We start from the raw sequence: 22,500 nt of genomic DNA on the forward strand, positions 1-22,500 counted from the left end.
TGTACTGCATCAACAAGCGACATCAGTGTGTAAAGGATATCACCACATGGGCTCAGAAACCCACTGTCAGTAACTACAGTTGGTCGCTACATCTGTAAGTGCAAGTTAAAACTCTCCTATGCAAGTCGAAAACCGTTTATCAACAACACCCAGAAACGCCGTCCTCTTCGCTGGGCCTGAGCTCATCTAAGATGGACTGATACAAAGTGGAAAAGTGTTCTGTGGTCTGACGAGTCCACATTTCAAATTGTTTTTGGAAACTGTGGACGTCGTGTCCTCCGGACCAAAGAGGAAAAGAACCATCCGGATTGTTATAGGCGCAAAGTGTAAAAGGCAGCATGTGTGATGGTATGGGGGTGTATTAGTGCCCAAGACATGGGTAACTTTCACATCTGTGAAGGCACCATTAATGCTGAAAGGTACATACAGGTTTTGGAGCAACATATGTTGCCATCCAAGCAACGTTACCATGGACGCCCCTGCTTATTTCAGCAAGACAATGCCAAGCCACGTGTTACGTCAACGTGGCTTCATAGTAAAAGAGTGCGGGTACTAGACTGGCCTGCCTGTAGTCCAGACATTGAAAATGTGTGGTGCATTATGAAGCCTAAAATAGCACAAGGGAGACCCCCGGACTGTTGAACAACTTAAGCTGTACATCAAGCAAGAATGGGAAAGAATTCCACCTGAGAAGCTTCAAAAATGTGTCTCCTCAGTTCCCAAACTTTTACTGAGTGTTGTTAAAAGGAAAGGCCATGTAACACAGTGGTGAACATGCCATTTCCCAACTACTTTGGCACGTGTTGCAGCCATGAAATTCTAAGTTAATTATTATTTGCAAAAAATAAATAAAGTTTATGAGTTTGAACATCAAATATGTTGTCTTTGTAGTGCATTCAATTGAATATGGCTTGAAAAGGATTTGCAAATCATTGTATTCCGTTTATATTTACATCTAACACCATTTCCCAACTCATATGGAAACAGGGTTTGTATATGACTCTGAGGTGCGCGGCCGAAAAATCGTCTAAAAAAGTTTGCATTTGTCAAGTACCAAGGTATAAGACTCTGAGCTAAAAACAGTTAGCATGCTAATTTTACCATGTTAATTATTAGCCCGTGTCAAGTGCCAAGGTATATGACTCTGAGGTGCACGGCCGAATAATCGTCTAAAACAGTTTGCATTTGTCATGTACCAAGGTATAAGACTCTGAGCTAAAAACAGTTAGCATGCTAATGTTAGCATGCTAGTATTCTCCCATTACCATGTTAACTATTAGCATCTTAATGTTAGCACACTTGTATTTAAGGTTAGCATGCTGACAGTTAGCAGATGTCACGCACCAAGTTACGCGACTCTGAGGTGTATGGCCGCAAAATCGTCTAAAAAAAGTTTGCATTTGTCAAGTATCAAGTTTTATGACTCTGAGGTGTTCGGTTGTAAAGTTGGCTAAGAAAGTTAGCATGCTAACATTAGCATGCTAGTATGCTCCCGTTACCATGTTAACTATTAGCCCGTGTCAAGTACCAAGGTATATGACTCTGAGGTGTACGGCCGAAAAATTATCTAAAAAAATTTGCATTCGTCACGTACCAAGGTATAAGACTCTGACGTGCACGGCTGTAAAGTTGGCTAAACAAGTTAGCATGCTAATGTTAGCATGATAGTATGCTCCCTTTAGCATATTATTTATTAGCTTGTGTCAAGTAACAAGGTATATGACTCTGAGGTGTATTTGTCACATACCAAGGTATAAGACTCTGAGCTAAAATAAGTTAGCATGCTAATGTTAGCATGCTAGTATTCTCCCGTTACCATGTTAACTATTAGCCCGTGTCAAGTACCAAGGTATAAGACTCTGAGATAAAAAACAGTTAGCATGCTAATGTTAGCATGCTAGTATTCTCCCGTTGCCATGTTGACTATTAGCCCGTGTCAAGTATCAAGGTATAATACTCTGAGGTGTACGGCCGAAAAATCGTCTTAAAAAGTTAGCATTTGTCAAGTACAAAGGTATAAGACTCTGAGGTGTTAGGTTGTAAAGTTGGCTAAAAAAGTTAGCATGCTAATGTTAGCATGCTAGTATGCTCCCGTTACCATGTTAACTATTAGCTTGTGTCAAGTACCAAGGTATAAGACTCTGAGGTGTTCGGCTGTAAAATTGGCTAAAAAAGTGAACATGCTAAAGTTAGCATGCTAACGTCTTGTGTCCTCTGCAGATGGAAGACTCTTCCTGAAAACGGCGGTGATGTACTGAGCTGCAAGGCGGGAATATCAGAAGAGAAAAAAACAGGTGGAAGACGGGAGGAAAAAACAAAAGAAGATTGAAAAGAGGACAACCCGTGACGATTGGCCAGAGTTCATTTCCATGGCGACAAGACGGCGAAAGGTTTTGTGGGAATGTAGAATAAGAAGAAGAATTGTCGGGCTGGTAGATTTGGCTTGGCGGCCACTCATCCAGCCAGCCAGCGACCACAGCACCCAAGACCTTTTGGATCATCCGCACCGGAATTCTTTTGTACTTCAAATTGAATTTTTCAAGAAGAAAATCAACAAATTGTGCTGGTGGGAAGTTTTCTAAATTCGATACAATCAAGTTTCCTTTCTGCCATGCGTTGTACATAGGATGCTAACAATGCTACGCTTGCTAAGTGTACATATAGAAGTAGACGCTATTAGGCAAACCTGTTCTATTATTATTATTATTATTATTAATACACCTTCTCATTCTTCTCTACCTGAGCCGTCATTCTTTCCTATAGCGCCCACTACTGGTGAGGAAGCATGCAGGCATGATGTAAATGTTTGTCCTGGAGTCGTGATATTTAACCATAAAATCCTATATTGTGTTTCTCCACTGAAGCCCTTTTTATATTTCTTTGTTTGGGGGGCCGGGGGGACGGGGGGGGGGCACGACCACAACAAAACCAGAATCCAGTTGAAGACTTTGTCCTCTGTAGTCTTTGGAACACATTTCGTGTACAGCCCCTTCAAATCGGCACTTTTTTTTCTTTGTTTTGTTAAAGAAAAAGCAAAATCCGCTTGAAGAACAATCATATTTGTGCAACAAGATGTTTTATTTTTTGCCCTTTATGGTTTCCCACGGGACAAAAAGAATTGTTTTTCCAGTTTTTTGCTTCACCTTAAAGACTTTTAAACTTGTGTATATTCTTATTATTAACAGTCTTTCCACTGAGACCAGTTTGTGGGGCGGAGTTCTGAAATGGTTTTGAGTGAAAATGTTCAAATCAAAAGAAGAAAAAACTCAGATGTTGAAAGATGTGTGTGGTTTTTTAGAGGCGGGTGGCTTGGGGGCTCGGTTTAGGGCGATGGCGTCCTTTATAGACTGTTTTAAAACAGTTAAAGGCATACTCTATGCTTTCAAATCATGTAAAGACTCCCTTTTGTTCACAGACTCTTGTGGGGTTTTGTCAGTGGATGGCTTGGGGGCCCCGGTTTTGGGGGCGGAGTCCTTAATTGATTGTTCCAAAAGGGTTTAAGGCATACTCTATGCATTAAAATCATATAAAGAACCTCTTATGTTCACAGAATCTTGTGGAGTTTTGGAGGTGGGTGGCATAGGGGCCCCGGTTTGGGGCGTGGCGTCCTTAATGGAGTGTTTCGAAACGGTTTAAGGCATACTCTATGCATTCACATTATTAAAAAACCCTAATGTTCATAGAATCTTGTAGCGTTTTGGAGGTGAGTGGCTTAGGGGCCCCGGTTTGGGGGGTGGAGTCCTTAATGGATTGTTTAGAAACAGTTTAAGGCATTCTCCAAGTGTTCACATCATTTAAAACGTTATGTTCACAGAATCTTGTAAGGTTTTGGAGGTGGGTGACTTGGGGGCCCCGGTTTGGCGGCGTGCAGTCCTTAATGGATTGTTTCAGAAGGGTTTAGGGCATACTCTATGCATTAAAATCATATAAGGACCCCCTTATGTTTACAGAATTTTGTGGAGTTTTGGAGGTGGGTGGCATAGGGGCCCCGATTTGGGGAGTGGCGTCCTTAATGGAGTGTTTCGAAACGGTTTAAGGCATACTCTATGGGTTCACACCATTTAAAAAAACTTTATGTTCACAGAATCTTGTGAGGTTTTTGAGGTGGGTGACTTGGGGGCCTCAGTTTGGGGGTTAGAGTCCTTAATGGATTGTTTTGAAACGGTTTAAGGCATACTCTAGGCGTTAAAATCATATAAAGACCCCCTTGTGTTCACAGAATCTTGTAGAATTTTGGAGCTGGGTGGCATAGGGGCCCCGGCGTCCTTAATGGAGTGTTTTGAAACGGTTTAAGGCATACTCTATGCGTTCACATCATTAAAAAACCCTAATGTTCATAGAATCTTGTAGAGTTTGGGAGGTGAGTGGCTTAGGGGCCCCAGTTTGGGGGGTTAGAGTCCTTAATGGATTGTTTCGAAAGGGTTTAAGGCATACTCAATGCGTTAAAATCCTAAAAAGAAAACCTTATGTTCACAGAATCCTGTGAGGTTTTGGTGGTAGGTGACTTGGGGTCCCCCGTTTGGGTGGGGGAGTCCTTAATGGATTGTTTCGAAAGGGTTTAAGGCATACTCTATGCGTTCACATCATATAAAGATCCTCTTATGATCACAGAATCTTGTGGAGAATTTGAAGGTGGGTGGCCTCCTAATGGACTGTTTCAAAACTGTGTTCAAATCACATAAAGACCCTCTTATGTTCACAGACTCTTGTGGGGGTTTTAGAGGTGGGTGGCTTTGGGGTCACTGTTAGAGGGCGGTATCCCCAATGGAGTGGCTCGAACCACTTTTGCACATATTTTCTAATCCGAAGAGAAAAAAAAACTATGTTGACATATGTAGGGTTTTTTGGGGTGTGGGGCGGCGGGGTGGGGGGGGCTAACTTGGGAGCAAGGTTGGAGGGCGTCATCCCAAAGAACAGTTTTGGGTGTACATACCCCGTTAGATGAAGCAGAGCCTCCATTGTTCACAAACTTAAGTGGTAGTTTTTGGGGTTGGGTGGCCTTGGGGGCTGGGTTAGAGGGTGAGATCCACCAGCTGAAAAAAACAAACCGGTTGTGGACTTGAGTGAGGTTCTTTAACGGGGTGGGGCGGTTTAAGGGGCGGACATCCTCCATGGAGGAGCTTGAACAAGTTTTGTGCGTACATAGAGGAGAAAAGGGGGCCTGCCATGTCAACAAATGTGTGGGTTCTGTGGGAGACGGGTGGCTTGGGGGCTCAGTTAGTGGGCGGCTTCTTCTATGTGTCACTGATAACTTATATAGCTGTTTTTTTTCTCCCTCTCTCCAAATCATCTCTTCACTGTACTTCCAATAAAGTTGACAATAAAAACATTGTGAGAATAAAGAGGGGCGGCACCTTCTTTATGTGCTCATATTAATCATGTATTACTGTATGTATTGTATGGGGGCGGGGGGAAAGGGCGGTGGTCCACATAAAAAAGAGCATTGCTGTACTGTAGAAAATGACTGAGCATATTGTTCTTCTCTTCGTATAGCAAGGAAAGAAAATGTATAAGAATAATCTGCTGTGACTTTTGTTCCCCTCTGGTGGGGGCGGGGCGGTGTCCACCTTTGACCTCCACATGTGTTTTTTTGTTTAATGCGTAGGCCAATTGGAAACACACAGTATGTAAATGAGGGTGACTGTAAATAAATTATTCCCCGTGTTCTTTCAAGTGTTTGAAGGCGTCATTCACCACAGAACTCACCATCCTGAGGACACTTCATTAGGCACACCTGCATGACCACAATGCATGCCACCGGGCACCTTAGGGGCTATTCAAATATTTAAAAAAGGCCTTTATATATTGGTTTAATATTCATTTATTTTATATTTTTAATAAAATGTAGCTTTAATTTTTTGGGCCTTATACATATATTTGTTGTTTTTTTAGGGAGTTTTTTAAAATACAAATCGGGGAAAATTTAGAATTGTCTTGGTAATTAAAATTATGTTAAAAACAAAATATTATGTATTTTGTACCAAATTACCAACAATGAACACTGTTTTAAGTGATAAAAAATAATTGTATAAATAAAAACATTGCTAAGGTTTTTATATGTTTTGCCTATAATGTACATATTTCTTTGTTTCTTAATTTATTATTTGAATTATTTTTAATATTTTTTTTACAATTACTTTCTTGTCCTGGTGGCATACTCAAATATAAAAAAAATATTTAAAAAAGTTTAAATGTAGCTAAGGTGTTTACTTATTTTAGACATTATACATATATTCTTTACTTTTTGTATTAAATGTTGTCAGGATTACAACTATTTCCTTCTTTTAAACTACAAAATTAATTCATTAAAATTATATTATAATATATATGTTGTGCCAAATTACAAATAATGCTAAGGTTTTTATATATGTTGCCTGTAATGTACATATTTCTATATTTCATAACTTATTATTTAAATGATTATCAATTATTTATTTTTTAAATGAGTTTCTTGTCATGATTATTTTTTTAAATGTCATCGGTGTCATACTCAAATATTTTTTTAAAAAGTTTAAATGTAGCTAAGGTGTTTGTTTTTCTTATTTTAGACATACATATATTCATTACGTTTTTATAAAATTGTGTCAAGAGTAGGAATATTTATTTCTTAAACTACAAAATTGGGAAAATTTACCATTTACCATTTATTAAAATTATGTTAATATAATATATATGTTGTGCCAAATTACAAATAATGCTAAGGTTTTTATATATTTTACCTTTAATGTACATATTTCTATATGTCATCATTTATTATTTAAATTATTATTAATTATTTATTTTTTAAATTAGTTTCTTGTCATGATTATTGTTTTAAATGTCATCTGTGGCATACTCAAATATAAAAAAGTTTAAATGTAGCTAAGGCGTTTGTTTTACTTATTTTAGACATTATACATATATTTATAACTGTTCTATTAAATGTTGTCAGGAGTATGAATATTTCTTTCTTAAACTACAACATTGGGAAAATTGACCATCTTAATTCATAAAAATTATGTTATAATATATATGTTGTACCAAATAACAAATAATGCTAAGGTTTTTTTTATATATTTTGCCTGTAATGTACATATTTCTATATTTCATCATTTATTATTTAAATGATTATTAATTATTTATTTATTTAAATTAGTTTTTTGTCATGATTATTGTTTCAAATGTCATCGGTGGCATACTCAAATATAAAAAAAATAAAAATAAAGTTTAAATGTAGCTAAGGCGTTTGTTTAACTTCATTTTGACATTATACATATATTCATTACTTTTTTAATGATTTTTTTTCAGGATTACAACTCTTTCCTTCTTTTAAACTACAAAATTGGGAAAATTTGCCATTTTAATAAATTAAAATTATGTTATTATAATATATATGTTATGCCAAATTACAAATAATGCTAAGGTTTTTATGCATTTCATCTGGAATGTACATATTTCTATATTTCATAATTTATTATTTAAATTATTATTAATTATTTATTTTTAAAATTAGTTTCTTGTCATCATTCGTTGTTTTAAATGTCATCGGTGGCATACTCAAATATTTAAAAAATAATAATTAAATGTAGCTAAGGTGTTTGTTTTACTTATTTTAGACATTATACATATATTCTTTACTTTTTGTATTAAATGTTGTCAGGATTACAACTGTTTCCTTCTTTTAAACTACAAAATTGGGAAAATTTACCATTTTAATTCATTAAAATGATGTTAATATAATATATATGTTGTGCCAAATTACAAATAATGCTAAGGTGTTTATATATTGTGCCTGTAATGTACATATTTATATATTTCATTACTTATTATTTAAATGATAATTGATTTTTTGTTGTTTCTTGTCATGATTATTTTTTTAAATGTCATCTGTGGCATACTGAAATATTTTTAAAAAGTTTAAATGTAGCTAAGGTGTTTATTTTTCTTATTTTAGACATACATGTATTAATTACTTTTTATTACATTTTGTCAGGAGTACGAATATTTCTTTCTTAAACAACACAATTGGGAACATTTTCAATTTTAATAAATTTAAATTATGTTATTATAATATATATGTTGTGCCAAATTAGAAATAATGCTAAGGTTGTTACATATTTTACCTGTAATGCTTATTATTCTGACAGTAGATTCCTAAAAATAGAAAACAATGCGGACCATGCTTTTTTAAAGGCCTTACTGCACAACACACAAACACTGGTCAAAGATCCTCTATTTCACATGGCACTGTTGTTTATAAGGAGCTACTCCAAAAACACACAAAAAAGTATGTTAAATGGCAGGCGTACTCCGTTTCCCAAAAAACAGCAAAGATCCTTTTCTGCTGTTTTTAAAATGAGCTACTGCAAAAAAGGCAAGTCAAAGATCCTGTGAAAAACTACAAAACCACAAGTCAAAGTTTGTCTAAAATGACAGCAACATTCCTAAAAACAGCAAACATGGGACCATACTTTTTTAACGACCAACGGTGGAAAAAAGGCATGTCAAAGTTCTTTTGACCAATACAAAAATACAAGTCAAAGATCCTCTATTAACCATAGCACTCTACTGTTAAAGGAACTACTGCAAATATATTTGAAATGAGTGCACTGCCGTTTTTTAAGGGCCTACTGCAAAATTGGAAACAAAATATCCTGTGAATGACAGGATCGCTCTGTTTTTACAGTAGTTTCCTAAAAACAGCAAAGATTGCTCTCTGCTGTTTTTAAAAGGACCTACTGCAAAAAAATGTCATGTCAAAGATCCTCTACGACCAAATACAAAAACACTAGTTAAAGATCCTCTAACATGGCACTCTACAGTTAAGGGAACTACTGCAAATATATTTTATATGAGTACACTGCCATTTTTGAAGGGCAAAATCACTAAAACAAATATCCTGTGAATGACAGGACATATTTCTATATTTCATAATTTATTATTTAGATTATTATTAATTATTTATTTTTAAAATTAGTTTCTTGTCATGATCATTGTTTTAAATGTCATCTGTTGCATACTCAAATGTTAAAAAAAAATTAAAATAAGTTTAAATGTAGCTAAGGCGTTTGTTTTTCTTATTTTAGACATTATACATATATTCATTACATTTTTTATGAAATTTTGTCAGGACTAAAACTATTTCCTTCTTTTAATTGGGAAAATTGGCCGTTTTAATTCATTAAGATGATGTTATTATAATATGTATGTTGTACCAAATCACAGATAATGCTAATGTTTATATATGTTTTACCTGTAATGTACATATTTCTATATTTCATCATTTATCATTTAAATGATTATTCATTATTTATTTTTAAAATTAGTTTCTTGTCATGATTATTGTTTTAAATGTCATCTGTGGCATACTCAAATAGTATGTGTGTGCAGAAAACATCGCACAGGGCGATGTGATGCGTCTAGTGCAGTAGCCTTGGAGTAGTAGTACCTGTAGTTAGTGCATGCTGCATGCCGCTTTTGCTTGCTATGCTGCATGCTGCTTCTGCCTGATACTCATTGCTTTCAGCTAGTGCCGCCGGCTAGCCCTCTGTCTCAGAGGGCGAAAAGAGGAGCCGAGTGCATAAGCCTCCTCAGCCGGTACATAGCCTCTCCATTGTCAAGACTCGTACATGCCTCCTCGTGGCCACACACGGTAACTGGAACCTCGCGGTTCCAGGCTAAGTTGTACGGGATCTCGGAGCAGCAGGGGGCCCCAGAGACGGGGCATGCAGGCCCACCGGTGTGTGGACATGCCCTGGTGCCCAGTCAACCCCTGTCCCAGCTATGGGTAAATAACCCCAGCTATGGGCGAATAGTGAAAACCGCCTCAACGGTGGACCAGGCGGAAGATGGCGGCAGCGGAATGCACCACAACGGCTGGGAAGGCGGATGAAGGCTGCAGCAAAGACGGGTCCCCAGTCGTCTTGGTCTCCATGCCACTGGACCCTGGCCCGCTCAATGCCAAGGACTGTGTGGTGGCTGACCGTGCACCAGTCTCCCCACATTAAAAGATTCCACGCACAGGCGTCCTCCATATAGGGAATCCACCCTAACATCCCGGATGGAGGACAGTCATACTCGTTTCGAGTGACCGCCGACGACGACTCAAATAAAAATAATAATTAAAAAAAAAAAGTTTAAATGTAGCTGAGGCGTGTGTTTTACTTATTTTAGACCTTATACATATATTCATTACTTTTTAATGAAATTTTGTCAGGATTACAACTATTTCCTTCTTTTACACTACAAAATTGGGAAATGTTCAATTCATTAAAATGATGTTATTATAATATATATGTTGTGCCAAATCACAAATAACGCTACGGTCTTTATATGTTTTACCTGTAATGTACATATTTCTATATTTCATCATTTATTCTTTCAATCATTGTTAGTTATTTGTGTTCAAACTGACAGTTTCTTGTCATGATTATTTTTTAAATGTAGCACGTGGCTTTATGACTTTAAATTGTGTTGTGTAACATTTTTTTTCAATTAAAATAACTAATAAAAAAAATCTGAATATAACCTAATAGAACAATTTGGGAAATATTTTTTTTAATTTATAGTTAAAATATTTTATACAATATCTCAAATGAAGAATTAGAAATGTTTCATTATTCCAAATAACTATCATTTATATTGCATTTTGTTACATTTATTTGACATATTTTTCTCTTTTATTTAAAGTATTTGTTCCCAATCAGTCCTTCCCTGGGCTATTGAAGTCGTCCGCGGGGATGTTTGCCAAGCAAGTGTCGCTTTTAAAAAGCCTAGCAGACATGAAATGGACATTGAGAGACAAATGTCTCCTGTAAGCACTTCTGAGGTAAAAGTGTCGACACAGCACGCTGGGCGCGTTCCCATTTTGCATGCTTTTTAAAGGCACCCCCCCACCGGATGAATAATTGAGCGATTGTTGCATAATTCAATGCTGCATTGTTCGCATTCAAGGCCTGTGCACTATTTGGAGCGTCCCCTCTAAAATAAATAAAAAAAGGTTTAAATTTCAATCAACCTTGAAAGAGCAATATGACAAACAACAGCACTCAGTCATGAACGACTTCCCCAAACCGGCCCCCCGAGAGAAAGAAATGATCCATTTAATGACTCATGCTTTCTTGCACTCGCTTCCTGTGATATTCTATTTATTTGTGTGTGGCCCTGCAGCTACATGTTTCCTCTCGCTGCACATTTTATCACAAAGTGTCGACACATTTCGCCACGAGGCGCGAGACGCTCGAAACGGCAAATGTGCATTATTGCTCCGCTCTTTCCGTCGCATATTCCGAATCTGATTTATTCCGCGTGACCCCGCCCCCTCATGCTTGACCCCGCCTACCACCCCGTGGCCCTGCCCCTCTGTAGCGTCCTCTGTGAAGTGTGTTGAAGAGACTATTCTGGGGGCCTGCTTGGAGCTGGTGTGGGATACAGGAGGAGACGCCGTGTCAGGGGTGCTGTTTTTTGGGGGTAAGGTGGTGTAAATGGTAAATGGGTTATACTTGTATAGCACTTTTCTACCTTTAAGGTACTCAAAGCGCTTTGACACTATATCCACATTCACCCATTCACACACACATTCACTCACTGATGGCGGGAGCTGCCGTGCAAGGCCCTAACCACCACCCATCAGCAGCAAGGGTGAAGTTTTTAAATGTAGTTAAGGTGTTTGTTTTTCTTATTTTAGACATACATGTATTCATTACTTTTTATTACATATTGTCAAGAGTATGAATATTTCTTTCTTAAACTACAAAATTGGGAAAATGTACCATTTTAATTCATAAAAATTATGTTAATATAATATATATGTTGTGCCAAATTACAAATAATGCTAAGGTTTTTATATATTTTGCCTGTAATGTACATATTTCTATATTTCATAACTTATTATTTAAATGATTATTAATTATTTATTTTTAAAATTAGTTTCTTGTCATGATTATTTTTTTAAATGTCATTGGTGGCATACTCAAATATTTAAAAAGAAAAAGTTTAAATGTAGCTAAGGTGTTTGTTTTTCTTATTTTAGACATTATACATATGTTCATTACTTTTTTATTAAATTTTGTCAGGAGTACGAATATTTCTTTCCGAAACTACAAAATTGGGAAAATTTACCATTTACCATTCATTAAAATTATGTTAATATAATATACATGTTGTGCCAAATTACAAATAATACTAAGGTTTTTATATATTTTGCCTGTAATGTACATATTTCTATATTTCATCATTTATTATTAAAATTATGAATTATTTATTTTGAAAATTAGTTTCTTGACATGATTATTTAAAAAAAAAAAAAAAAGTTTAAATGTAGCTGAGGCGTTTGTTTTACTTATTTTAGACATTATACATATATTCATAACTTTTTTATTAAATGTTGTCAGGAGTATGAATATTTATTTCTTAAACTACAACATTGGGAAAATTGACCATTTTAATTCATAAAAATGATGTTACAATATATATGTTGCACCAAATTACAAATAATGCTAAGGTTTTTTATATATTTTACCTGTAATGTACAAATTATTATTAATTATTTATTTTTAAAATTAGTTTCTTGTTATGATTATTGTTTCAAATGTCATCGGTGGCATACTCAAATATAAAAAATACAAATAAAAGTTTAAATGTAGCTAAGGCGTTTGTTTAACTTCATTTAGACATTATACATATATTCATTACTTTTTTCATTATTTTTTTTCAGGATTACAACTCTTTCCTTCTTTTAAACTACAAAATTGGGAACATTTGCCATTTTAATAAATCAAAATTATGTTATTATAATTAGAGATGTGCGTTAAAATGTAATAATGGAAATTATCGGTATCGGTTTTTTTATTATCAGTATCGGGTTTTTTTTTTGTTGTTTTTTTTATTAAATCCACATAAAAAAACACAAGATACACTTACAATTAGTGCACCAAGCCAAAAAAAACCTCCCTCCCCCATTTACACTCATTCACACAAAAGGGTTGTTTCTTTCTGTTATTAATATTCTGCTTCCTACATTATATATCAATATATATCAATACAGTCTGCAAGGGATACAGTCCGCAAGCACACATGATTGTGCGTGCTGCTGGTCCACTAATAATACTAACCTTTAACACTTCATTTGACAAATTTTCATTAATTACTAGTTTCTATGTAACTGTTTTTATATTGTTTTACTTTCTTTTTTATTCAAGAAAATGTTTTTAATTTATTTATCTTATTTTATTTGATTAATTTTTTTAAAAAGTACCTTATCTTCATCATACCTGGTTGTCCAAATTAGGCATAATAATGTGTTAATTCCACGACTGTATATATCGGTTGATATCGGTATCGGTTGATATCGGTATCAGTAATTAAAGAGTTGGACAATATCGGCATATCGGATATCGGCAAAAAGCCATTATCGGACATCCCTAATTATAATTTCTTGCTCAAGGACACAACGGATGTGACGAGGATGGTAGAAGGTGGGGATCGAACCAGGAACCCTCAGGTTGCTGACACGGCCACTCTCCCGACCGCGCCAAGAGGTGTCCCACTTTAGCCTTTTGGCACTCAGCATCAAGGGTTGGAATTGGGGGTTAAATCACCAAAAATTATTCCCGGGCGCGGCCACCGCTGCTGCCCACTGCTTCCCTCACCTCCCAGGGGGTGATCAAGGGTGATGGGTCAAATGCAGAGAATAATTATAACAAGCATGGAATAAAATAGCGGGAGACAGTGTAGTATGCATGCCAGGCCACTGGTTGGCGACGTCACTGCTGTGAAGAAACACAGCACATGCATGCAAACTCCTGTCTTGCAGGACAAAAGCGGAAGTTTGAATCCCCGCGCTCGGCAAAGGAGATTGAAGACTTTGGTAAGTCACTCTCAGACACGTTAGCCGTGAAACAATAAAGAAAAAAAAGACTCAAAGCTAAAAAGGCTGTTGTCCACTGTCCCTGCAGGCCATGTTAGTGCTAATGCTATTGCTAATGCAAAATTAATAATAATAACAATATAAATGTTTCTTAAAAGTGCAAATGAAAATACAGCTTCAAGACTTTAGTCATCATTTTTGCGCTTAGCCTGCTTATTGGCCTTGTGGTTAGAGCGTCCGCCCTGAGATCAGCAGGTCGTGAGTTTAAACCCCGAAAGACTACAAAAATGGGAGCCATTACCTTCCTGCTTGGCACTCAGCATCAAGGGTTGGAATTGGGGGTTAAATCATCAGAATGATTCCCGAGCTGCTCACCGCTCCCCTCACCTCCCAGGGGGTGGAACAAGGGGATGGGTAAAAGGCGGAGGGTAATTTCACCACACCTAGTGTGTGTGCGACTATCAGTGGTACTTTAACTTTAAGAAACTTCTTGAAAAGTTTAGCTCCAGACTTCTTCTGTTTGATATTGTCATTACTGCCACAAGTGGTGGAAAAGTGCATTGCAACCGAGTACCTCCGGGGCCCGTTCTACGGCCCACGGCTGATAAAACAGATCTTTTTTGGCGGACCTCTACGAGGCGCTCGCGGCCCAACAGCGGGCCCCACTGATTCAAGGTGTGAAGCCACTAACGAGTGGATTATATTGAGTGACGAGAAGCCATTTAGCTCCATCATAGTAAACATTCGCAACAAGGCAGACAGCTCCATAAGTGCTGTGGGCATCATTGGGCACAGCCGTCATTAGCGTGTAAAACTCCCCAATAAGACCGCGTAAGACACACAAGCGCACACACGCAGTTTTACGCGCTGCCGTTTGCCACAAAACCGGGAACACACTCCGCAACAATGGCGGCGCTTTGCTTTAATTTGATTACGCTTTTTTTTTTTTGTCTCAGCCTACGCCAAGTCCTGTTTCGCCTGGAGAACATATCTCTTAATCACGTTCCATCCAGGCTTCCTCTTTCATCTAAATCTCACAGACGTGGCTCACGCCCAACTTTATGTGGCTGAAAGGTAAGCACACACACACACACACACACACACACACACACACATACATGTCTTGCCTACTTTGTGTGGACCCACGTTTGGTTAGTAGGTTGTGAGGGCCCCCCTTTCCACTATAGCTAGAATGATGAAAAAAATACATCTAGCACTAGATGGGAGTAGAGAGTTGCAACCTCACTTCAGAATGCAAAACACACAAAGTAAAAAAAAAAAGTTTACTTCTGTAGTTGTGAGGACCGACAGCTGTTGCTAGGTAGATTTGACCGTACACACACTTAGTAATAAGTTCTGCGAGTTGGCTATTTTTAAGGACAGCAAAGTACTCAATGAAGGTAACACATCTAAATTGAAAATAAATCATATCTTGCTCATTTCTCAACCTATTTTCATTCAGTTTAAATTATTGTATAAATGTACAAAACATGTACTACATATACAAATATATGTACATAATAAGTAGAAAATAAAACACACACACACACACACACACACACTCTTGTATGTGTTACCTTCTTGAGACCTCCGAATAATGCCTACCTCTTTAGGACCACCCTTTCTAGATATATAAAGGTTTGTATTTACATTAATAATACATACATACTATGCAAATACTAAAAAAGCTTGTTGTGAAAAATGAGTTGGAATTTCACAAGAAAAAGGTCACAATTCGACAAGAAAAACTTAAAATTTTGGCAGTATTATATACTCGACGCATGTAAATATTTTACAAGAAAAACTGAACATTTGTGCAATATTATGATAAAAGTTGGACTTTTACTCAATAACAATAACAAAGAAAAGCTTAAAAAATTGGCAATTTTATGAAAAGAGTTGTAATTTTATAAGAAAACTTAAAAATGTTGGCAATATTATAATAATAATCAGAATTTTACTTAGCAAAATTATGACAAGTCATAATTTTACAAAAAAAAACAAAAATTGGCAATATTGTGATAAAATTCAGAATTATATATGACACATCACCATTTCGCATTAAAAAGTAATTATTTTACATTAAAAAAAAAAATTACGAGAAAATATTGCAATATTACAGAAACAGAAAGAATATGAAAAATTCTTCCAAATTTAATAAGGAAAACAGTGGACACATTGTGAGAAAAACACTTATTTACAAGAACAAACAAAAAATTGGCAATATTGTGATAAAAGTCGGAATTATATATGACAAATGTCACCATTTCGCATTAAAAAGTAATTATTTTACATAAAAAAAATAATTATTTTACGAGAAAATATTGCAATATTACAGAAACAGAAAGAATATGAGAAATTCTTCCCAATTTTATAAGGAAAACAGTGGACACATTGTGAGAAAAACACTTATTTTAGTTCAAAAAGTTTTTTTTTTAATTGTTTTTTTTATTTACTTCAAGTTATTACAGTACGTCTCAAAACACATATTTATTTTTTAAATTAATTTTGGCCAAAGGGGGCGCATTTCAATTTCTTACACACACTTGTTATTACTTATGTTGGCCAGAGGGGGAGCACTTTTAAAATATTATGATAAAAGTTGGAATTTTACGCAATAACAGTCGCACTTTTACAAGAAAAGGTTAAAATGTTGGCAATTTTATGAAAAGAGTCGTCATTTCACTCGACAAGTCACAATTTTATAAGAAAACTTAAAAATGTTGCCAATATTATAATAATAATCTGAATTTTACTAGGCAAAATTATGACAAAAGTCATAATTTTCCTCAAAAAATCTCAGTTTTACAAGAACAAAACATTTTTTGGCAATATTGCAATAGAAGTCAGAATTTTATATGACAAATGTCACCGTTTTGCATTAAAAAGTAATAATTTTACATAAAAAAGTAATAATTTTACATTAAAAAAAGTCATAATTTTACGGGAAAATATTGCAATATTACAGAAACAGAAAGAATATGAGAAATTGTTCCCAATTTTACAAGAGAAAAGTCGTCACATTGTGAGAAAAAGACTGCTTTTAGTTAATTTTGTGTTTGTAATTAGTTTTTAATATTCATTATTTACTTCAAGTTATTACAGTGTGTCTCCATATACATATTTATTTTTAATTAATTTTGGGGCGCATTTAAATTTCTTACACACACTTGTTATTACATATGTTGGCCAGAGGGGGAGCACTTTTAAAACCGACACACAGTCAATTAGAAAAAGCCCTCTTTTTTGGGACCACCCTCATTTTGATAGATGTCACCAGCAGGGGCCCAAATGAGACATTCTCTATTAGATGCAATGTTATTGGGACCATGATTTATGTCATCACTTGTTCATACCTCCTCTTATGGAAGATACTTTTCCTTGTTGATGTCTCAAGAAGGGTAGAAATACCAGAACACACACACTATTGTATTTGTTACCTTCTTGAGACCTCAGAAAAATGCCTACCTCTTTAGGACCACCCTTTCTAGATATATAAAGATGTGTATTTACAACATTAATAATATATACATACTATGTAAATATTAAAAAAGCTTGTTGTGAAAAATTAGTTGGATTTTCACAAGAAAAAAGTCACAATTTGACAAGAAAAACTTAGAATTTTGGCAGTATTATAATAAAAGTCGTAATTTTACTCAACGCATGTACAAATTTTACAAGAAAAACTGAACATTTGTGCAATATTATAATAAAAGTTGGAATTTTACTCAATAACAATAACAAAGAAAAGCTTAAAAAATTGGCAATTTTATGAAAAGAGTCGTAATTTTATAAGAAAACTTAAAAATGTTGGCAATATTATAATAATAGTCAGAATTTTACTTGGCGAAATTATGACAAGTCATAATTTTACAAAAAAAAGTCACTATTTTACAACAACAAAAATTGGCAATATTGTGATAAAATTCAGAATTATATATGACACATGTCACCATTTCGCATTAAAAAGGAATTATTTTACATTTAAAAAAAAAAATTTTACGAGAAAACATTGCAATATTACAGAAACAGAAAGAATATGAAAAATTCTTCCCAATTTTATAAGGAAAACAGTGGACACATTGTGAGAAAAACACTTATTTTAGTTCAAAAAATGTTTTTTTGAATTGTTTTTTTTATTTACTTCAAGTTATTACAGTACGTCTCAATACACATTTATTTTTTAAATTAATTTTGGCCAAAGGGGGCGCATTTCAATTTCTTACACACACTTGTTATTACTTATGTTGGCCAGAGGGGGAGCACTTTTAAAATATTATGATACAAGTTGGAATTTTACGCAATAACAGTCGCACTTTTACAAGAAAAGGTTAAAATGTTGGCAATTTTATGAAAAGAGTCGTCATTTCACTCGACAAGTCACAATTTTATAAGAAAACTTAAAAATGTTGGCAATATTATAATAATAATCTGAATTTTACTAGGCAAAATTATGACAAAAGTCATAATTTTACTCAAAAAATGTCAGTTTTACAAAAACAAAAAAATGTTTGGCAATATTGCAATAGAAGTCAGAATTTTATATGACAAATGTCACCGTTTTGCATTAAAAAGTAATAATTTTACATAAAAAAGTAATAATTTTACATTAAAAAAGTCATAATTTTACGAGAAAATATTGCAATATTACAGAAACAGAAAGAATATGAGAAATTGTTCCCAATTTTATAAGAGAAAAGTCGACACATTGTGAGAAAAAGACTGCTTTTAGTTAATTTTGTGTTTGTAATTAGTTTTTAATCTTCATTATTTACTTCAAGTTATTACAGTGTGTCTCCATATACATATTTATTTTTAATTAATTTTGGGGTGCATTTAAATTTCTTACACACACTTGTTATTACATATGTTGGCCAGAGGGGGAGCACTTTTAAAAGCCACACACGGTCAATTAGAAAAAGCCCTCCTTTTTGGGACCACCCTCATTTTGATAGATGTCACCAGCAGGGGTGCAAATGAGACATTGTCTATTAGATGCAATGTTATTGGGACCATGATTTATGTCATCACTTGTTCACACCTCCTCATATGGAAGCTACTTTTCCTTGTTGATGTCTCAAGAAGGGTAGAAATACCAGAACACACACACTATTGTATTTGTTACCTTCTTGAGACCTCAGAAAAATGCCTACACCTTTAGTACCACCCTTTCTAGATATATAAAGATTTGTATTTACAACATTAATAATATATACATACTATGTAAATATTAAAAAAGCTTGTTGTGAAAAATTAGTTGGAAAAAAGTCACAATTTGACAAGAAAAACTTACAATTTTGGCAGTATTATAATAAAAGTCGTAATTTTACTCAACGCATGTACAAATTTTACAAGAAAAACTGAACATTTGTGCAATATTATAATAAAAGTTGGAATTTTACTCAATAACAATAACAAAGAAAAGCTTAAAAAATTGGCAATTTTATGAAAAGAGTCGTAATTTTATAAGAAAACTTAAAAATGTTGGCAATATTATAATAATAGTCAGAATTTTACTTGGCGAAATTATGACAAGTCATAATTTTACAAAAAAAGTCACTATTTTACAACAACAAAAATTGGCAATATTGTGATAAAATTCAGAATTATATATGACACATGTCACTTTGCATTAAAAAGGAATTATTTTACATTTAAAAAAAAAAATTTTACGTGAAAATATTGCAATATTACAGAAACAGAAAGAATATGAAAAATTCTTCCCAATTTTATAAGAGAAAAGTCGACACATTGTGAGAAAAAGACTGCTTTTAGTTAATTTTGTGTTTGTAATTAGTTTTTAATATTCATTATTTACTTCAAGTTATTACAGTGTGTCTCCATATACATATTTATTTTTAATTAATTTTGGGGCGCATTTAAATTCCTTACACACACTTATTACATATGTTGGCCAGAGGGGGAGCACTTTTAAAACCGATACACAGTGAATTAGAAAAAGCCCTCCTTTTTGGGACCACCCTCATGTTGATAGATGTCACCAGCAGGGGTGCAAATGAGACATTGTCTATTAGATGCAATGTTATTGGGACCATGATTTGTCATCACTTATTCACACCTCCTCATATGGAAGCTACTTTTCCTTGTTGATGTCTCAAGAAGGGTAGAAATACAAGAACACACACACACACAGGCATGTACATGCACTTCCAACAAGAGGGAATAAGACGACAAAAGCGCGGCTCTCATCCCTGTCATATAAAGTGATGTTTTCTGTTTAGCTGTGTGTGTGTGTGTGTGTGTGTGTGTGTGTGTGTGTGTGTGTGTGTGTGTGTGTGTGTGTGTGTGTGTGTGTGTGTGTGTGTGTGTGTGTGTGTGTGTTTGTGTGTGTGTGTGTCTGCAGGGCTTAGATCCACGTTGTTTGCTTTTTGCTTCTCCATTAAGAGAGCTGTAAAGGAGAGAGAACAGATGGCTGCTGGCCCGCTACGTCCTGCATCGTCTCTCTCTCTCTCTCTCGCCGCCGCCACACTTCCCGCACGTCCATTAATCTTCCTCCTCGCCGCACAACTTTATTAAAACAACTCAGGAGAGGGCGAACAACAAGCCGGCGCAGCTGTCAGGAGCGCCGCGCTAAACCATTCGTCCGCCGACGGGCCCTTCCGCCAGCAAGAGTTGTGTGCAGGAGAATGTGGAATTTAGGCAGCAATGAGGGACAATTTCGCCCTGGACTGCCGGACATGAGGGCTGATGCTAAATGCTAAAGTTAACTGGAGAGTTCTCGGTTCGAATCCCAGTGAGGGTTGAGCAAGACACTCAAACAAGACGACCATTCATTCATTTAGTCGCACAATGGCTGCTCACTTCTCCTCAGACAGGAATGTGTGTTGCATATTTCCCTCTATCAAAAAAATTGATTTTCAGATTAATCGCCATCCCTAAATCAAAATTATTTTTTTTCTCTCAATCTTTCCTGTGCAGCCACTCAGGCAAATCCCATTGTTGATGTGGATGATCATATCTGCTGTACACATTTACTTCTCTTCTGGCCTTATTTGTATTTGACTTTACTCAATCATTGAGTGGAATTATAGGAAACAAAACCAGTTTTCTTTTATTAAAAATGTATAGATTTTGAATCAAGAAGCGTTTTGAATGGAATCGTTACCCACACAGAAGCGAATGGAGCTGTGTGGTGCCCAAAGATTCACAGTCCTCCTCTCATGTGTCTTTCTAAAGGAGTTCTAAAACTCATGGGACACAATTCTCACCTGACAAATTTGTGGTTTTTTACATATTTGTTTTTGTTTCTATTGTATTTTATATATTTGGTTTTATTTTGAAAAAAAAAAAAAAAAATTTATTTAAAAAAAAAAAAAAAAAATATATATATATATATATATATATATATATATATATATATATATATATATATATATATATATATATATATATATTAGTCTCGTCTTAAGACCCACTTTTATTCTTTGGCTTTTAACACTACGTGAGTTGTGTGGTCTTCTGTCCTCTGTTGTCCTGTGTGGTTAGGGTTATACATTTTGATGTCTATTTTACTGTTCTAATTGGTTTTACCCTTTAAAATCGTTTTTAATCATATTTATTTTTTATATTGTCTCTGTATTGGTTTTCTATTCATTTATTCTTTGTTTTTATTCAGTCATTGGTGTAGCATAATATTGTTTTTAATATTGTTTTTAATATCGTTTTTAATATTGTTTTTAATATTGTTTTTAACATGGCTGTGCAGCACTTTGGAAACATTCTTGTTGTGTAAATGTGCTATATAAATAAAGTGGATTGGATTGGATTGGATATATATATATGAAATTCAAAGGTCACATTGATTAGCAGCATGCCAGGCAGGCCCAGTTTTTAACCAATTATCTTGTAGAAAAAACAACAACTTTTAATTCATTTTTAATTGTCTTCAAAAAACAGTTTTTATTGACACTTTGTTTTTTTATTGTAGTTTTTAGCCAATTTTTCTTCCCCTCCCCACATTTTAAAGGTACCATTTTACTGTTTTAACTAGTGGTTTTAAGCAATTGTCTTTTTTATTTATTTTTTTTAACTATGTTTTTTTGTTGTTTTTTTTACTAATCGTCTTCTTCTTGTGAATAAGTTCAAAGGTCACATTAATTAGCAGCATGCCAGGCAGGCCCAGTTTTTAGCCAATTATCCTGAAAAGAAACAACATTTGTACTGTTTTTAATCTCATTTTTAATTGTCTTTCAAAACAGTTTTTTTTATTGTAGTTTTTAACATTTTTTTCCTTTTCCCCCACTTTTTTTAAAGGCACTATTTTACTGTTTTAAATAGTAGTTTCAAGCAAATGTCTTTTTTTTTTTAACTATGTTTTTTGATTATTTTTTTTTTACTAATCGTCTTCTTCTTGTGAATAAGTTCAAAGGTCACATTGATTAGCAGCATGCCAGGCAGGCCCAGTTTTTAGCCAGTTATCCTGTAAAAACAACATTTGTATTGATTTTAATCTAATTTTTAATTGTCTTTCAAAACAGTTTTTTTATTGTAGTTTTTAACAATTTTTTTCCTTTTTCCCCACTATTTTAAAAGGCACTATTTTACTGTTTTGAATAGTAGTTTTAAGCGTTTAAAAAAAAAAAAAATGTTTATCTAATCGTCTTCTTGTGAATAAGTTGAAAGGTCACATTGAT

The 22,500-nt window shown here is 34.6% G+C and overlaps 1 protein-coding gene and 1 long non-coding RNA gene across 2 annotated transcripts in view; one reads left to right on the plus strand and one right to left on the minus strand.

Moving 5' to 3' along the window:
• LOC133659242 (dachshund homolog 1-like) overlaps positions 1 to 5,673 on the plus strand; it is a 254,149-nt gene extending 248,476 nt beyond the window's left edge. Inside the window, exon 12 of the mRNA XM_062061975.1 lies at positions 2,221 to 5,673. Coding sequence (XP_061917959.1) covers positions 2,221 to 2,258 — 38 coding nt within the window. The 3' untranslated portion in view covers positions 2,259 to 5,673. The remainder of the gene's footprint in view (positions 1 to 2,220) is intronic.
• A 15,713-nt stretch (positions 5,674 to 21,386) lies between these two features.
• Positions 21,387 to 22,500, minus strand: part of LOC133659081 (uncharacterized) — a 14,151-nt gene continuing 13,037 nt past the window's right edge. The window contains exon 3 of the long non-coding RNA XR_009827597.1: positions 21,387 to 22,500. This exon is cut by the window's right edge and continues 712 nt beyond it. This is a non-coding gene — a long non-coding RNA (uncharacterized LOC133659081).

Source organism: Entelurus aequoreus, linkage group LG10 (genome assembly GCF_033978785.1).
Source record: "Entelurus aequoreus isolate RoL-2023_Sb linkage group LG10, RoL_Eaeq_v1.1, whole genome shotgun sequence".
NCBI classification, from domain to species: domain Eukaryota; kingdom Metazoa; phylum Chordata; class Actinopteri; order Syngnathiformes; family Syngnathidae; genus Entelurus; species Entelurus aequoreus.